The sequence below is a fragment of the Pinus tabuliformis genome, chromosome 9, assembly GCF_031772625.1.
Source record: "Pinus tabuliformis cultivar Carrire ecotype Pingquan chromosome 9, CPIR1, whole genome shotgun sequence".
NCBI lineage: Eukaryota > Viridiplantae > Streptophyta > Pinopsida > Pinales > Pinaceae > Pinus > Pinus tabuliformis.
The window spans coordinates 1440745670-1440760308 of NC_142307.1; the positions used below are offsets into that span (position 1 = coordinate 1440745670).

A 14639-nucleotide genomic window follows, 5' to 3' on the forward strand; every position below is an offset into this window, starting at 1 on the left:
ACAGAAGCCACTGCCAAACTCTTCTTTGAACGAGTATGGGTACACTTTGGGATCCCACAGTCCATTATCTCAGATTGGGACAACAGGTTCCTAAGTACATTCTGGTCAAGCCTCTGGTTGTTGTTGGATACCAAGCTCACTAAGTCCACGGCCTTCCACCCCCAAACTGATGGTCAAACAAAGGTCGTCAACAGAATGGTTGTGCACATCCTACGCATGTACAACTCGAAGCATCCACGCACATGGGATGAAATCCTCCCCTATGTCCAACACAGCTACAACAGGACTCTCCACAGTTCCACTGGCCACAGCCCCTTTCGGGTAGGATTGGGAAACCAACCATTGTGTCCCATTGATGTTGCCATACCACTTGTAGTTACTCAGGCAACTTCAGTTCATGTCCAGTCTGAAACTAACAAAGCTACCAACTTCATTGAACGCATTTAGCACATTCGTCAGCAGGTCCATGACATATTGGCCATAGAAAATGCTAAGTACAAACAACGTCATGATTAGCATCAAGTGCCACACAATTTCCGGGTGGGCGACCAAGTTTGGTTACATTTGCAGAAGGGGTGCCTCGTTGGAGCCCACTGCAAGCTTCACCCGCTCTGATATGGGCCTTACACCATCACCAAGGTTGTAGGAGACAATACTTTTGAGCTCAGCATTCCACCATTCCTTGGTTTCCACCAAGTATTCAATGTGGACTAGTTGCAGCCATACTTTCCCCCATTATTGGATACATCAGACATTGGTGACTAGCTAACACCAACAGAGCTCAACCCAAGTTGTATCTAACAGGCCACAACTGATAGGATCATGGATACACATATCAAGAACACTCGCCAGCAGAAAATCCAACTGTATCGAGTTGTCAAAGCTAACCAACTCCTGCACCAAGGTAAGTGGCTCACCAAGGACCAAGTTCAGTAGAAGTTTCTACATCTCATGAAGGCACTCAACGCAATGAGGACCATTTCTTCTGAAAGGGGGAGGACTGATCCAGGTGGATATTGGTGGCCACCCGCCTATTCCACTTTGACCCCCACCATTGTTTCTTTCAATTTTTTAGTCTCCTTAATTGTAGCACAGTTTACTATTTTTGGAATTTTTCGAGTACTGAACTTCCGAAGTCGTTTTGAAGCCCTAAACAACGTTTTTTGGGAAACGGGCAAACGTGAGTTTTTAACTAACGTTCGCAGTCGAAAGTTGTAGTCCTCAAATAGATATTACTAACAAGGTATCGTGCGCATCAAACAGAGATCGTATGTCAAAGTTACGACCCCGAGAAGTTGATGTACCCATTTACCCCAACAGGTTCCACAGTTTTGGTGCTTCATCTCCTAGGGTTAGGTTTTTGGATGTTTAGGGTTTTCCATTGTTTCTCAATAATAAATAGGCCTTCGAGCCTCATTGTAGAACAGTTCAGAGGCATGTAGTTGCCACATCTCTTCTCAGAGATAAGTTACCATCACCTGAGCTAGTTTATTTCCATTCTATATATAAGCATATTTTAGTTCTTTGATACTAATGAAATGAAGTTTAATATATGTTGCATCTCTGTGTTTATTTTTATATCTATATTCTATTGTGTTCCTGTATAAGTCTAGTTCAGTTTGGCCTTCAATTTGCCGCAACTAATGTTGATTTTCAACTAGTCATAAATTTTCATCCGGGAGGAGTTTTTCTAAGCAAGATATAATGTTGGAAGATATCGATGAGCTCTACGCAACCGTGTTGTTTGTAGGATCTTTTGGACATCATAACTTCATTAGAAACTTAAATAACTTTAGGCACCCATATCTTCATGTGAAGACGTCTTGTGAAGGCTCCAGTTGTCATATCACTTCATAAAGAGTCTTGTTGATTCTTTGGTCATCAAGGATGGCATTGTTGTTGTTGTCTCATATATTCCCTTCGACATCAATGACAACATTAAGTGCAACAATTCATTTACAATTGTAGTTATTTTCATCTGCTACTTTCAGAAGGTCAAGGTTTGCGCATTATAACTATCAAGTTTCTTGGTCACATGAGCTGATACAGATTTATCCATACAGCTAGAGTTGGGAAGTGTTCCAAAGTTCAAACAATTGACAATGAAATTGTAATAGTCATTTTGTGCTATTGTTCCTATTATTTAACCTAATATTAAAGTTGAAAGATATCCAATTTGGTATCATTGAATAACATATAGTTCTGTCATCAACTTCTTGAATAGACAATTACGTCAACATTTCATTATTCCTCAAGCAAAGCTCTTCCTGTCACCCCTGCCATGCTCTTTATACTGCACCTTAATGCACACTCAAACCATTGTTGCCAAAAGAAGTCCCATCCTGATGTTTCTTCCAAGCTCAATGATTAAAGTCCCCATATGGGATCACCATCTTTCATGCAAAGTTTTCAAGATGTCTAATATTTTGTTTTAAAACTGTCATGCTTTGAACCTCCTTAAAGCTTATCATGTTCCTTAACTTCTGTGGCCTGCCAGATTCTAAAGCATGCAATTTTCATCTCTAGCTTTTAGTCAGACTTCTTGCATTTTTCACTATCAATCCTAACATTTATGTCCATGTGTCCATGCATTGCCTCCAACATTGGACAAGATCCCAAAATAGTTTAGGGTTCATTGATCAGGAGAGTTCATCAAATAGTACTGACACATACGTTATCATTATCAATCCAAATGTTAATTTTAAACAACTAATTCAAACTAGGAAAATCTCACACAGTGATATAATTCACAATGTTAATTGAAGAAGTGTCTCATCAAAACATCACAATTCCAAATAAACGTCTAGTAACTTGTCTTATAATATTGAAAGATCATGTTATGTTGGAAATCTAACATATGCCTCAAAATTCAAACATCTTCCCAGAAACCAATTTAACATCATGCCACTACAAAATCAGGAATATACATTTTACCTTCAAATTCAACTCACCAGATGCAGCATTAGAAAAGCTGTCACTGTAATGGAATTATGATATCCACTGAGTCATGAATAAGTATATTGACTTAACTGTAGCAGTGGAATACAATGAGGATGCAACCCTCAAAAAGTATCAAGGGGCCCAAACCCAGCTTTATTTCTATTATTAATCTTCTAGTTGGATCGAACTATTCAGTAGAATCATGTAGAGTCATTTTGGACGCTTTCTAAAAACAAACTATAATAAATTTGCAAGCTTTGCACATGGACAAAGCCTGCGGGTATATGGATGGGAACCCTCACAAGACAAAATAGACTGCTTTTTGCTATACATGCATGCCCCAGGATGCTGAAACAAAAGCCCACAGGAAAACAATTGCATACATCAATAAGGACGCTATTCTGTATGGAAATATCCATGCCCACAATATGACAGTAACAGCTAAGTAAAAAACTGCATGAAAATAACAACATTTATATAGAAAATTATATGACAAAAAGTTGGAAATATACCAGATATCTTGGGGCATTATCGATCACTTCTGCTGGTTGATCTGGCCCTATGCTCGCTTTGCATGCCCCTTTACAGCTCATATATTTCTGTAGACTGCAATTAGAATTGACAATGTAAACGTAAATAACAGTAAGGCAATCTCTTTGAAAGAAAGAACTGTGAAACATGCTCCATTGTTTCAGATGTCCGACAAGCAAAATTGGTTCAAGTGCAAGTTAATTAGATACTTTATATACACACACAGAGGAAGAAAGAAAGAAAGAAGGAACCCTTAATTATATGTAATGCAGAAGTATCCATAGGGTTTTGGCGATCTTGCACACCAGATAAACAAACAAACAAAAAAAGATAAAAAATAAAATCCAGTTTTAAGTATTTTGTTTCAAGTTTTCTGGATATTCAGCAGCAATAGTGGTCCAGTGAAGTTTATCAGCACACTCATATTTTGGAACAAGAAGCTGAATTTTGGATATGTGACAAAGGACAATCTATCCTACTTGCACACCAAATTTCAGAAGAAAGTATTGAGTTTAAACTTTATGCCCTCTTAGAATATTTAGACACTTAGGAGTTAGTTAAGTTCAACATGATCAAATCTGTCTATTATATAAAAGTGTGTTTCTTTGGTATGCATTAGTTGCATTGTAATCCAATGGTCACAATATGTTCTGGAGATAGAGTGATGCAACCACTCATATTCTCAATGATACTAACAACTAATGTTCCATGGTTTAATGCCCAATTGGCCCATGATCTCCATTTAAAGAGCATGGAGGATCATGGCTGATGATCGAATATGAAAACTCTATTATGTAAAAAAATATCTTTTCCATTAATAAATTTCTGCAAGTGGCCATGTTGGCTCAGACCGTGGATTGTTTCCCTCTTACAGAATTTTGACCACGTAAATATATTTGTGTTATAACCTTTGTTGATTTTTGTTGCTTGGGCAGCGACTTCTGCACATGGCTTGTGTCTAGGCATGCAAAAGTCGCCCACATTCTCCTTAGAACACTAGCTCAAGCATGAGCAACTTGATAATGTAACTTAGCCTAACTCTAAATTAGCAAAAAGCACATATTAGTGTGTTGACTTATTCAGCTAAAAGAAACTTCTAAAGAGTAAACTAATTTACTTTAGTGATTTTGTTTTAATCTTAGCCACTAATCTCAAGTGAGGTGAGATCTAATCTTGGCCATTAATCACTTTAAGATCAAGGTTATGGTTAGGGATTTAGCTCAATGTCAAGTTCTAAAAGCAAGGCTAGGGAGAGGAAGACGATGGACCATACGACACTAGCCTCAAGAGGAGGACGAATGCAACACTCCAAAGTGTTGGGTCCAAGGAAGTACAGGAGGGAGCCTAGAGATCGAAATCTTCCAAGGTGTTTCCTGTTGGATCATTACCTTGGCTATGAGAGCCTATAGTTTTCAGTAGCAGAAGGATAAGTGTCAGTGGGCGCAATCAAATCTTGAGAGACAGTGCAGAGACTAGTTGCAATTAGAGACTCAGGAGACAGGTGCAGAGCTAGTGCAGAGACACAGAGGATCCATAGATCAGTTCTCAGTTGCAGTAGTTACAACAATAGCAACAGCATGAGATCATATGCAATGCATGTAGTGTTGGCAGCAATGCAAGGAGGCACAGAGCAATGTCAACAGCAACACACATGCAAGTTGGTTCAGCTACAGGGTTAGCAAATGAATCAAAGTATCCGCAGCGTTGATGGACAATGAGAGCTAGTTGTATCACAATTGTCAAACATCAGCAGCATGAGGTGGCCTAGCTACAGACTTCAGGGTATTCATCAGGTTGATGGATATAGTAGTGGAGTGGAGAAGGCAAAACACCTTCCTCACTAAGAGGGAGTGTTAGTTTTTTGTAGCATCGAACAAGTGTTGTAGTCTCAATTTGTGTGTAAGAGGCTAAAAAACACAAGATCTCCAAAACCCAGAAAAGGTTTCAGGAGAAAACACCTAGAGACCACTGAATTAAGTTAATTGATCAATAATTGTTGATTAATCAACAACAATTAATTGAGAAAGCCCTAGAGACTCACATGGATTGAGTCTAAGATGATCTTAACAGTTGATAACGATTTGATCATGGTCATTAGTGCTCCAACGAGAGATTATAAGAGTAGATTGATGGGATGGTGATAGACACATCGATCCATAGTTATGGGACACAGGGAGAACGAGTTCCTTGGAAGATCGAGCTATCCAATTGCAAAGATTCAACAGGAATAGGAGTTCGAGCCAAAGAAGCAGAGCATCAGCAATTGAGGGAGCAACAGAAGAGATTTGTGGTAGAGGTTCCCATCAGCAGATCAGTACTAGCAAGGAGACTAAATATTTCTATATAGAGGGACGCATAGCCAGTGCGAATGGCCAGAAACCCGGTTCGGAGTGCCAAAAAGGAGGTCGATTTAGTTTTTGGAGACCAGGAGATCACCCAGAAGGCAGAGTGACTTCTTTCGAGAGGCATAGGGAGGCAGGACGGCACATCTAGAGCCAGCTACCAAGTAGTGCGAAATTCCTAGGCCAAGCAGTGTGAATTCCTGGAGGTCGAGTTTTCTCAGTGGGGTTCGAGCAAGTCAGAGGGAGGCCGAGATTATTTGTAGAAGAGAGAAAATTTCTCCAAATTATTTTGCCCGTAGATTTACTGGAGGATTGCCAGTAGCATCTAGATTATCATACTCATATTTTTACTACTACATAATAATAAAATAAACCCTCATCTGCTACACCAGTTTTCCCTACAGGGTTTTTCCAAAGGACTATTGTCCAAAAACATTGGTGTCATTTTTTATTGTGTGTGCGCATCTATTTTCTCAGTTTCAGTGTTTTATTTAGCTTCCACAAAATTTATTTGTGAAGAATGCGGTGTGATTTATTTGGTATTATTCAAAAAAATAATAAACTAGTAACCACTTAGAGTAAATTTCAGTTGCTACATTTCAAGGAAATTTCACACTTCGGAGATGGCCCACAATGATACTAGGACTTAGCAAGCCCTCGTTGTCATAGGGTATACACCTCCAAATTAGCCACTACATGAGGTAGGTTTTCGTTGCCCTAGTTAGTGCTTTGCTAACACAGAAAATACTTCTCCAAGATAGCCGTTGCCTTAGGTAGGGGCTTAGGAAACTTTGCTGCCAAGATTTACCACTTGAATAATTTCGCTACCACATAAAACTCCTTCAAGGTGTGCCGCATGCCTGAAGTAGGGTTTCAGAGCTGTTTGTTGCCTAGACTTGATCCTCGTTGTCCCTAGAAATGCCTTGAACAGGTCTGCATTGGCACAGATTATCCCCTTTGCTGCCCAAACAAACTACAGAACCTTGATACCACAGCATTTCTCCCTCAAAAACCCTTGATTGCCACAAACAAATGAATGATGCCTCAGAAATTAAGCTAAATTGAATAAAGAGAAGGGATTGGCTAGGGTGGAATCTTTCACCACCAAAACAATCAAACATAAGGGTTCTTAAAACCCTCCAAGAGCCTCAGCTCACAAATCAGGAACATCAACAATCCATGATGAGAAAAATGATTCTCCTCTCTCCCTTAAATAGATTCCCTTTGGGGTCTTCCCTCCTAATTTTAATTTGAGGTGCTAAAAAGTTTTCCTTCAATTTTCCCCAAATTTGGCTTTTACCATAGGTTTTCCTTCAATTTGCCCTAAATTTGGCTTTTACCACAGGTTTTCCTCCAATTACCCCAATTATCCTATGTTACCCCAATAACATCAAATAATGGGTTCCCCACTTTACAAATGACTATAGTCTACGGGGTTGGATAGGCCACTTGATCCTCCCCTGGGCAATTTAATTAGAAGAGGACATTACCTTCAGCTCATGCTTAGAGACTATGCCAATATGCAAATGGTGAGGTGTTGAGGAGGGCACAATATTCCACAAAAAATATCAGTATTCTCTCTACAAACAGTCCCAGTCTGCGAAAAATGTATGTATAGATTCCTCAAGTGAATAGAACAGAACAGACAAATTTATTGTTGCAATTTGCAAATGACCGGAAATTAACTTCAGATATATATATTTGTTTGTGTACAAACAAACTTCATTTATCTTGGTTTCAGCATTACCTAGGAGTTTCATTTGCCATCCCACATTGTACTCACACAGGATGTATCTTTAGTCCCATTGACCTACATTTGTGGTCAGTTGTTGGACGTTAATAAAATTACCTTATGTTATCTTATGATTAGCATAATTAATGATGTTACCTTTAGAAAATACATTTTAAGCCTCTAAAAGAAGCTGTTGTACTTGACATTATTCGAAAAACTTCATCCCTCAATAAAGGCTGACCATATAAAAACAAAATAATGAGAAAATTAAGGCTTGTGGATCTCACAACTGACCAAAAAGATTGGTAAAAACTAAAAGGTATGAAACAGAAAAAAATTGCTACTGTGAAGTACTCAAAAGAAAACCAAAAGGATTGTTGTAACAAATAGCAAATGGTGCTGTAACCTACACTCCACAGTTATTTAGTGCCAAGAACCTGCTTGATACACAAGACTGCCCCCTGGACTTGCAAGCCATGGTGCATGATTGGCCTTGCCTGTTTCCATGCATTTGCAAACTTTAGTAATAGAAACTGGGTAAAAGTCTTAACAACTGCTGAGATCTAAAACTTAAATTATGCAAGCATAGCATACCTGCCTATTAGGATGGAAATATCTGAAAACTCCACCTCAGATTGAGGTTTGACAACACCTGATTCCAGGTATCACCAAAAGCATACCAATATCAAGATTCAAAATATAATCAGGAATTGTCGAACATATCTATTTCTATGTACATAGCAGTATGCATCATACCAATCACTAGATACAAAACAGAACAAGAACATTTTACTTTTGACTAACCAAACTACCAATCAACTTTCCTTCCATATTTTTCCTTCAGGTTCAATGACATACCAAAGTGAATTGTTTCAAGAATTAAGATACAAGAAAATGGCTATAAAGAGGCTAACCAGATGAATTTAGCTGAAAGGAAAAGCAGTGATGCATTTCACTGGCATAAGCATTCTCATGGACCTGTGAACACAGAAATTAGGAAATAAAGTTACTAAATATTAAATCCCTTCCCTCTCATCTTCTTTCTCTGTCACTAACAAACCAAAAATGAAGGGGAGAAAAAGCAACACAATTGAAAATCAGAAAAGCACACTAAATTTTAAACATTTGTTCATCTAGTGAAAGAATGATGACTCTGATACATATAACAGTTATATTGGACATACTTAAAAGAATTACAATGCTTTTATAGTCGACAAATAATTTAATTTGACTTTAACTCTCTGCATTGCCTTTCCATCCTTTTTACTCTGCAGCCAGAGCCCTCCAAGATTGACCCCTCGGTTCCACATCAGGAGTACCCCATTTCTCACCAGATTTAGTCCGGCATCTGAACCAACCTCATGCATGATTTAAGATGATGTCAGAGCCCAAGGTTCCATGATCAGTTCTGGCATCATGAGGATTGTATTATGTATCACGATCAGCCAAAAGTGTGATGGTGTATCTTATGTATTTTACTAGACCATGCATAGTGATTTATGTAGAGTAATTGCTTCATCCAGGAGGCTTCCCTAGACCAATGTGGTTTGTCATGGCCCATCCTCTTAGTCCCCATTTCAGATACAGTCCCTACCCTTGTGGCTCATACTAACCATCTCCTAGAGGTCATTTATAGACAAGGTGTGTGCGTAGGGATCTTGGAGTCCAAATATTAGGACATGACTTAGGGAACACCTAGATTCTTTCACATTACCATTATGTAAAAATTGTGCCAATGTATTGTAAAAGTTATCATACCTAGAAAGCACACTTCCTCTTTGGCCTAAGCATGGGTCTATTTATGTACTTGTCACAATTAGACATAGGTGACTATCTCCCTAGCACTTTTAAGTTTCGGGTCTTATGACATGTATTTGGCACTTAAAGATCATGTAAATCCACCCCATGAGGGGCCTCTAGATTTTTGTATGCACTTAGAGTTTGGAGTACCCCCATCTCCAATGACTTGAGCCTTCTTGGATGGTTTTTCATGCATATGCACTTGCCACATCATGCCACATCATCTTTCATGGAGTGCTTAGCCTTATCTCACATATTTAGAGGCATTTGTCACACTTCTTCAAGAATCATCCACCTTGGAGAGCACATTAATGGATCGTTGGAGCTCTTCCTAGGAATCTATGAGTTGTTTTGACCTTCCTAGACTTGAGGAAAGTGGTTAGCATGGAGTTGGGAGGTTGTTACATCTTGGAGGACTCACAGGTAACCATTTGACGTTATCTTTCGATGAGCCATCCACTTTTGGAGCTCCTGCATGCCACATGTGTCCTGGAACACTTCTTTCCTAACCATTTGCTCATTTCTTGGATCAATTTTGCTTGGGGAAGGTGTTTGAGGTGTTTAGCATGCTATGACGAGGAATCTTGCCCACTATTTGACTCTACTTCCTATTTTTAGTGGAATGTCCTTTCTCTTTGGATAATACTTGTATATCTTGCATACCTTCCTCATATTTTATGTATTTTTGACCTTGTCATCACAGTTAGTTGGAGGATAAGATCTTTTTATGATCTCCTAGGTTAGATCTAAGGAAAAAAATATTATTGTATGAAGACAGTTGTTGAGCCTCCTCTCCAAGTAAGAGACTCCCCCTCATAGCATTTCTTGTTGTTGATTAGCCTAAGTGAGAATACTTTGATAAATATCTATTGAAATGATTTGGTGTTGTTCAAGTTCTTCCCCCTCGATTCTTGCTTTTGTTCTTTCAAGATTAGATGTGGATTTCAAGTCTCCTACATAGGCTAGATTAACAAATCAATCCATTTGAAGGAAAAAATCTACCACTTCGAAGGAGCATTACATGTGAGGTAACTCCTCCCCTTTTATCCTTTAATAATTTAGCAGTTGCTTCTTAGTTCCTTGCTTTATATGTCCTCTAGAAAGCCTAGCAAGGTAATTGGTCACAATTACTACGTTAAAATTGGTTTTGATAGTTGAAGGTTGTTCTATCTTAGACCCCTTCCTTGTAGGGTCTCGATCTCCATTTTCATCTAGATTAGAGAGGAGGCTACTGAGTCTTTCATATTAAATTTTCTTACCATAGCAATCCAACAGTTAGTTTTGAGCATAATTACATCTACTCAATAAAAGCACAACTAGGGTATAAAAACATTAAATGCATGCTAAAACAATGGGGGCAGGGAACTTGTTAGGTCTGTCATCACGAGATTTGCTACTCACTTCCTCACATTGCAATCTCTCACTTCCCAACAACAAAACTTGCAGAAAAAGTTTCCCAATGATGATTGGAATTCATCTCAATGGGCTTGCAAAGCAGATGGAAAAGTCACCAAAAAGTAAGTTTTTGATAATGCCTTTTGGCAAAGAGCATCAAATCTTGCGGAAATCGATGAGCCCCTTGTTAAGGTGTTACGGTTGGTGGACGGGGGAAAATTGTCTATGGGCTACATCTATGAGGCTATGGAACAGGCAAAGGAGCAGATACAAGCAGCCTACAAGGATAAAGCAGGTAAATGTGGGCCTATTTGGGAGATCATTGATAACAAATGGAATAATCAACTCCATCGTCCTATACATCCAGTCGGGTATTTCCTGAACCCAAAGCATCATTATAAAGCTAAGCTAGGAGAAGATCATAATAGGAAGGTAAGAGATGGGTTGCACAAGTGCTTGAAGCGAATGGTACTTGATGAGTCAAAGCAGTTGGAAATACATCAACAACTCACTACTTTCTCTATGGCCACAGGCACATTTGGCAAAAATATAGCAAAGATTGCAAGAGATGTGGATCAACCAGGTAAGCAATTCCAATTTTTTTTTTTTTTTATAAACTTCAATTGTTTAAGATTGATGTTGTAACTTGTAAATTGTTCAAAATTACCATCCAAGTTGTTGAACAATGAACTAACTCTAGTCTTTGTCTTTATAGCACATTAGTGGGAGTTATTTGGCATCCAATGTCCTCAACTTCAAAAGTTTGCAATTAGAGTTCTCAACCAAACTTGCAGTGCTTCTAGGTGTGAGTGCAATTGGTTTGTTTTTGAACAGATTCACACGAAGAAGAGAAATTGTTTGGAACAAAAATGATTAAATGATCTTGTCTTTGTGCAGTACAACCTTCAACTAAGGTGCAACCAGTTGTTGAACAAAAGACCTGATACAGATCCCATTGTGTTGGATGATATTGATCTAACTTCAAAACAAGTGGAGGAGACTCAATCAGTTGAGTTTGATGTTGATTTTGATATTGATGCCATGGATTTGGGGGTGTTGAGCCCAATGCAAATCTAGTAGTTGAAGGAAGTGAACCACCAAGACCAAGCATGGCACATGGTGAGGAAAGCAGTAGTTGTGCAACTTGGACAATCCGTGCTTCTAGTTTTGCTAGGCCTAGTATTGTTATTGATGTTGGAAAGGAGTTTGAGGAGTCCTCAAAATCTGATCCAGATGATGTTTATGTAGTTGCTTCTAATGATACCATGTCTAGTAGTGGTGATGAGTTTGATGAGTGATCATGTTGATCAATGATTTGTAGTAGGCTAGTGGCCTAGTAGCTTGAGTTTTAGCATTGTTCTTAGACTCTAGAAGCCATTTAGAGCCTAATTGGTTATGTATTTTGTTGATAATATCATTGATATGTATTGCAATTTTTTCCTCATTAGGCTCAATACCCATGAGTGGTTGTAGATGTAGTTTGTGATACTCTTGGCATGCTCTACAGTGTTCTTTACCCACTCCACTTTTCCTATGTCCTCAAGCATGAGGTCTATGCAATGTGCATCACATGGGATCCAAAATATGGTCCTATATTTGGCCTCTAGCATCTTTCTAGCAAAAACATAGTTTGAGGCATTATCTATGATGACCTGCACAACATTTTGCTTCCCCATTGTTGTAACCCTCTCATCCAAAAGCCCAAACAATGGGTTGGCATCTTTCACCCTATCAGATGCATTAACGGATCTCGAAAACATGGTTCATTAAGGGCAAGAGACAAGCAAATTTATGATAGTGTCATTTTTTCCATCAGTCCATCCATTTGACATGATGGAACAAATTGGTTTGGTCCATGACTATAGTTCGTCAAATATTCTCTAATCACAACCTCTCTTTCCAAAAGAGCTCCCCTCAATTCATGCATAGTAGGGCCTTTGAAGCACTTTCCTCTAGTGAAAATAGCATCCCACATAACTTGGTAATAAGGTGAGCGAACCGCATTAAAGGGGAGGTTAGATTTGGTTGGGAGGCAGTGGCACTAGTAGAGGCAGAGATGTAGGAAGGCATGAAATAACTCTAAATGTTCATCCATTTTTTAGCTTTGGCTTGGCCTTCAAGTTGAGAGTGAGACCCAAGAGGGGGAGGAACATAACGAAAGGGGTCATGGAGATTGGTGGAAGGGACGAGTCTTCAAGTTCAAAATCATCACACCCACTTGCTTCTCTCCTATCCATAGCTTCTGCAAATTCCTTCTTCCTTGCAATTTCATCTTGTATAGCTTTTTCCCTAGCCTTTGCCCCCTGATACTTCTCAAAATTTTCTAGGTATTCTTTCCTAATACGCCCTATCACTTTATTTGGTGCATCAAAGGGGGTTATTTGGCCTCTTCTACCAGCCAAGTGTCATTTCAACTATAAATATCCCCTGCTCCCATTCGGATTTGCAATATTTGCACAGCATTTTTTGATCTAAAAATGGGGCGCTAAAGGCTTCTTGTCAAGCTTACAAGAATCTCTCCCACTTCCAAAGCTTAAATGTTCCCAAGATCTTATGATTAACCATTTGCGGAATTAAAAAGGTGCTTGAAAATAGGTGTATGCTTATGTTTATTTTAAAATTGTTTATGTGTTGTAAGTTATGTTGCTTATGCTGATATGTAAATACATATAACAGTAAATAATGCAGCAATAAAACAAACACACAAAACAGCAATGTAATATGGAGTTCACCCAAAACTCTTGGGCTACGTCTCCTTGAGCTCTAGTCAACTCGACTAGGCTCTCTAGGATTATGGCATAAGTCCTTTTACAAGCTCCACGCTCAACTCCACTGGTTTACACAGAACACAATGGGCTTAGAACACCATCTTATCCCTGGCTCTGAAGCTCTCCGGCTTTCTGGCTCTGGCTCTCGGCTCTGGCTCTCGGCTCTGGCTCTTGCTCTTGGCTCTGGCTCGTAGCTCTCACTCTCGCTCTGGCTTTGGCTTTCGCTCTTGGCTCTGGCTCTTGGCTCTGGCTCTTGGCTCTCGGCTCTTGGCTCTGGCTCTATGAGCTATCAGCAGTTCGCTCGACCTCCAAGCGACTGTCTCAGCAACTTTCAGCTCTCTGGTTTTTCGCTCGACCTCCAAGCGACTCCTCAAAGACTCCCTCAACTCCCTGCGCTCCCGCTACCTTGTCAATTGGGCTCTCTGGCTCCTTTGAGGCATTCTTCCGGCTCTCCGGCTTCCCCAGCCATTTCTCTGCGTGTAATCAATCCTCTGTGGCTCTGCGGCTTCTTCTGCTCCTTGTCTGTTCGACTGGCCATCTGGCTCTGTGGCTCTGCGCATTCCCAAACACATCATTGTCTACAAAAATGCCCACTTCCAGCATGGCAGAATGATCAAGAGCTGTTACAAAGGATTCGGGGCCTTCCTTCAGGCAAAAACCCAAAAATAGCAGCATAACGGAATACACAGGCAGACGCGTTAAAAACACATCATTTGCCTTTTAGTCGGATTTCAAATATTATAGAATCGTGTCTATAAACCCATTGGGTCCGTCCTATCATCGCAAATCGCGATCGCACAGGCAGGAGGTCAAAAAACCCAAATACAAAGGAATACATAGAAAATCCAAAAATACGAATCTCAAAATTTATGCAATCGGATCTATAATCCTTGTCGGGTCCGGGTCCTGATCGCTAATCGCAATCACAACGGCTCGGGGGGGTTCTTTCCATATACCATGGAATATTGCGATGTGACCTCATATCGCCAACGTTGATCTGCCGATCCGATCATCGCAATCGCAAGTCGGCACTGTCGCATATTGGTGCCATCGTTGATCGCATATCGGCATATCGCAGTGCTACGGGTCCTTCCCTTTTGGGTGTGCCGATCGCCGATTTGCCGATCGGTC

The 14639-nt window shown here is 39.7% G+C and overlaps 1 protein-coding gene across 1 annotated transcript in view; it reads right to left on the minus strand.

The window, feature by feature from the left end:
* Window positions 1-2858: 2858 nt before the first annotated feature.
* LOC149153983 (glycosyltransferase family protein) overlaps window positions 2859-14639 on the minus strand; it is a 162820-nt gene continuing 151039 nt past the window's right edge. The window contains exons 7-11 of the mRNA XM_089440513.1: window positions 8460-8523; window positions 8140-8197; window positions 7956-8042; window positions 3453-3546; window positions 2859-3288 (exon numbers count right to left, since the gene is read on the minus strand). Of these exons, the coding sequence (XP_089296639.1) occupies window positions 3178-3288; window positions 3453-3546; window positions 7956-8042; window positions 8140-8197; window positions 8460-8523 (414 nt within the window). The 3' untranslated portion in view covers window positions 2859-3177. The remainder of the gene's footprint in view (window positions 3289-3452; window positions 3547-7955; window positions 8043-8139; window positions 8198-8459; window positions 8524-14639) is intronic.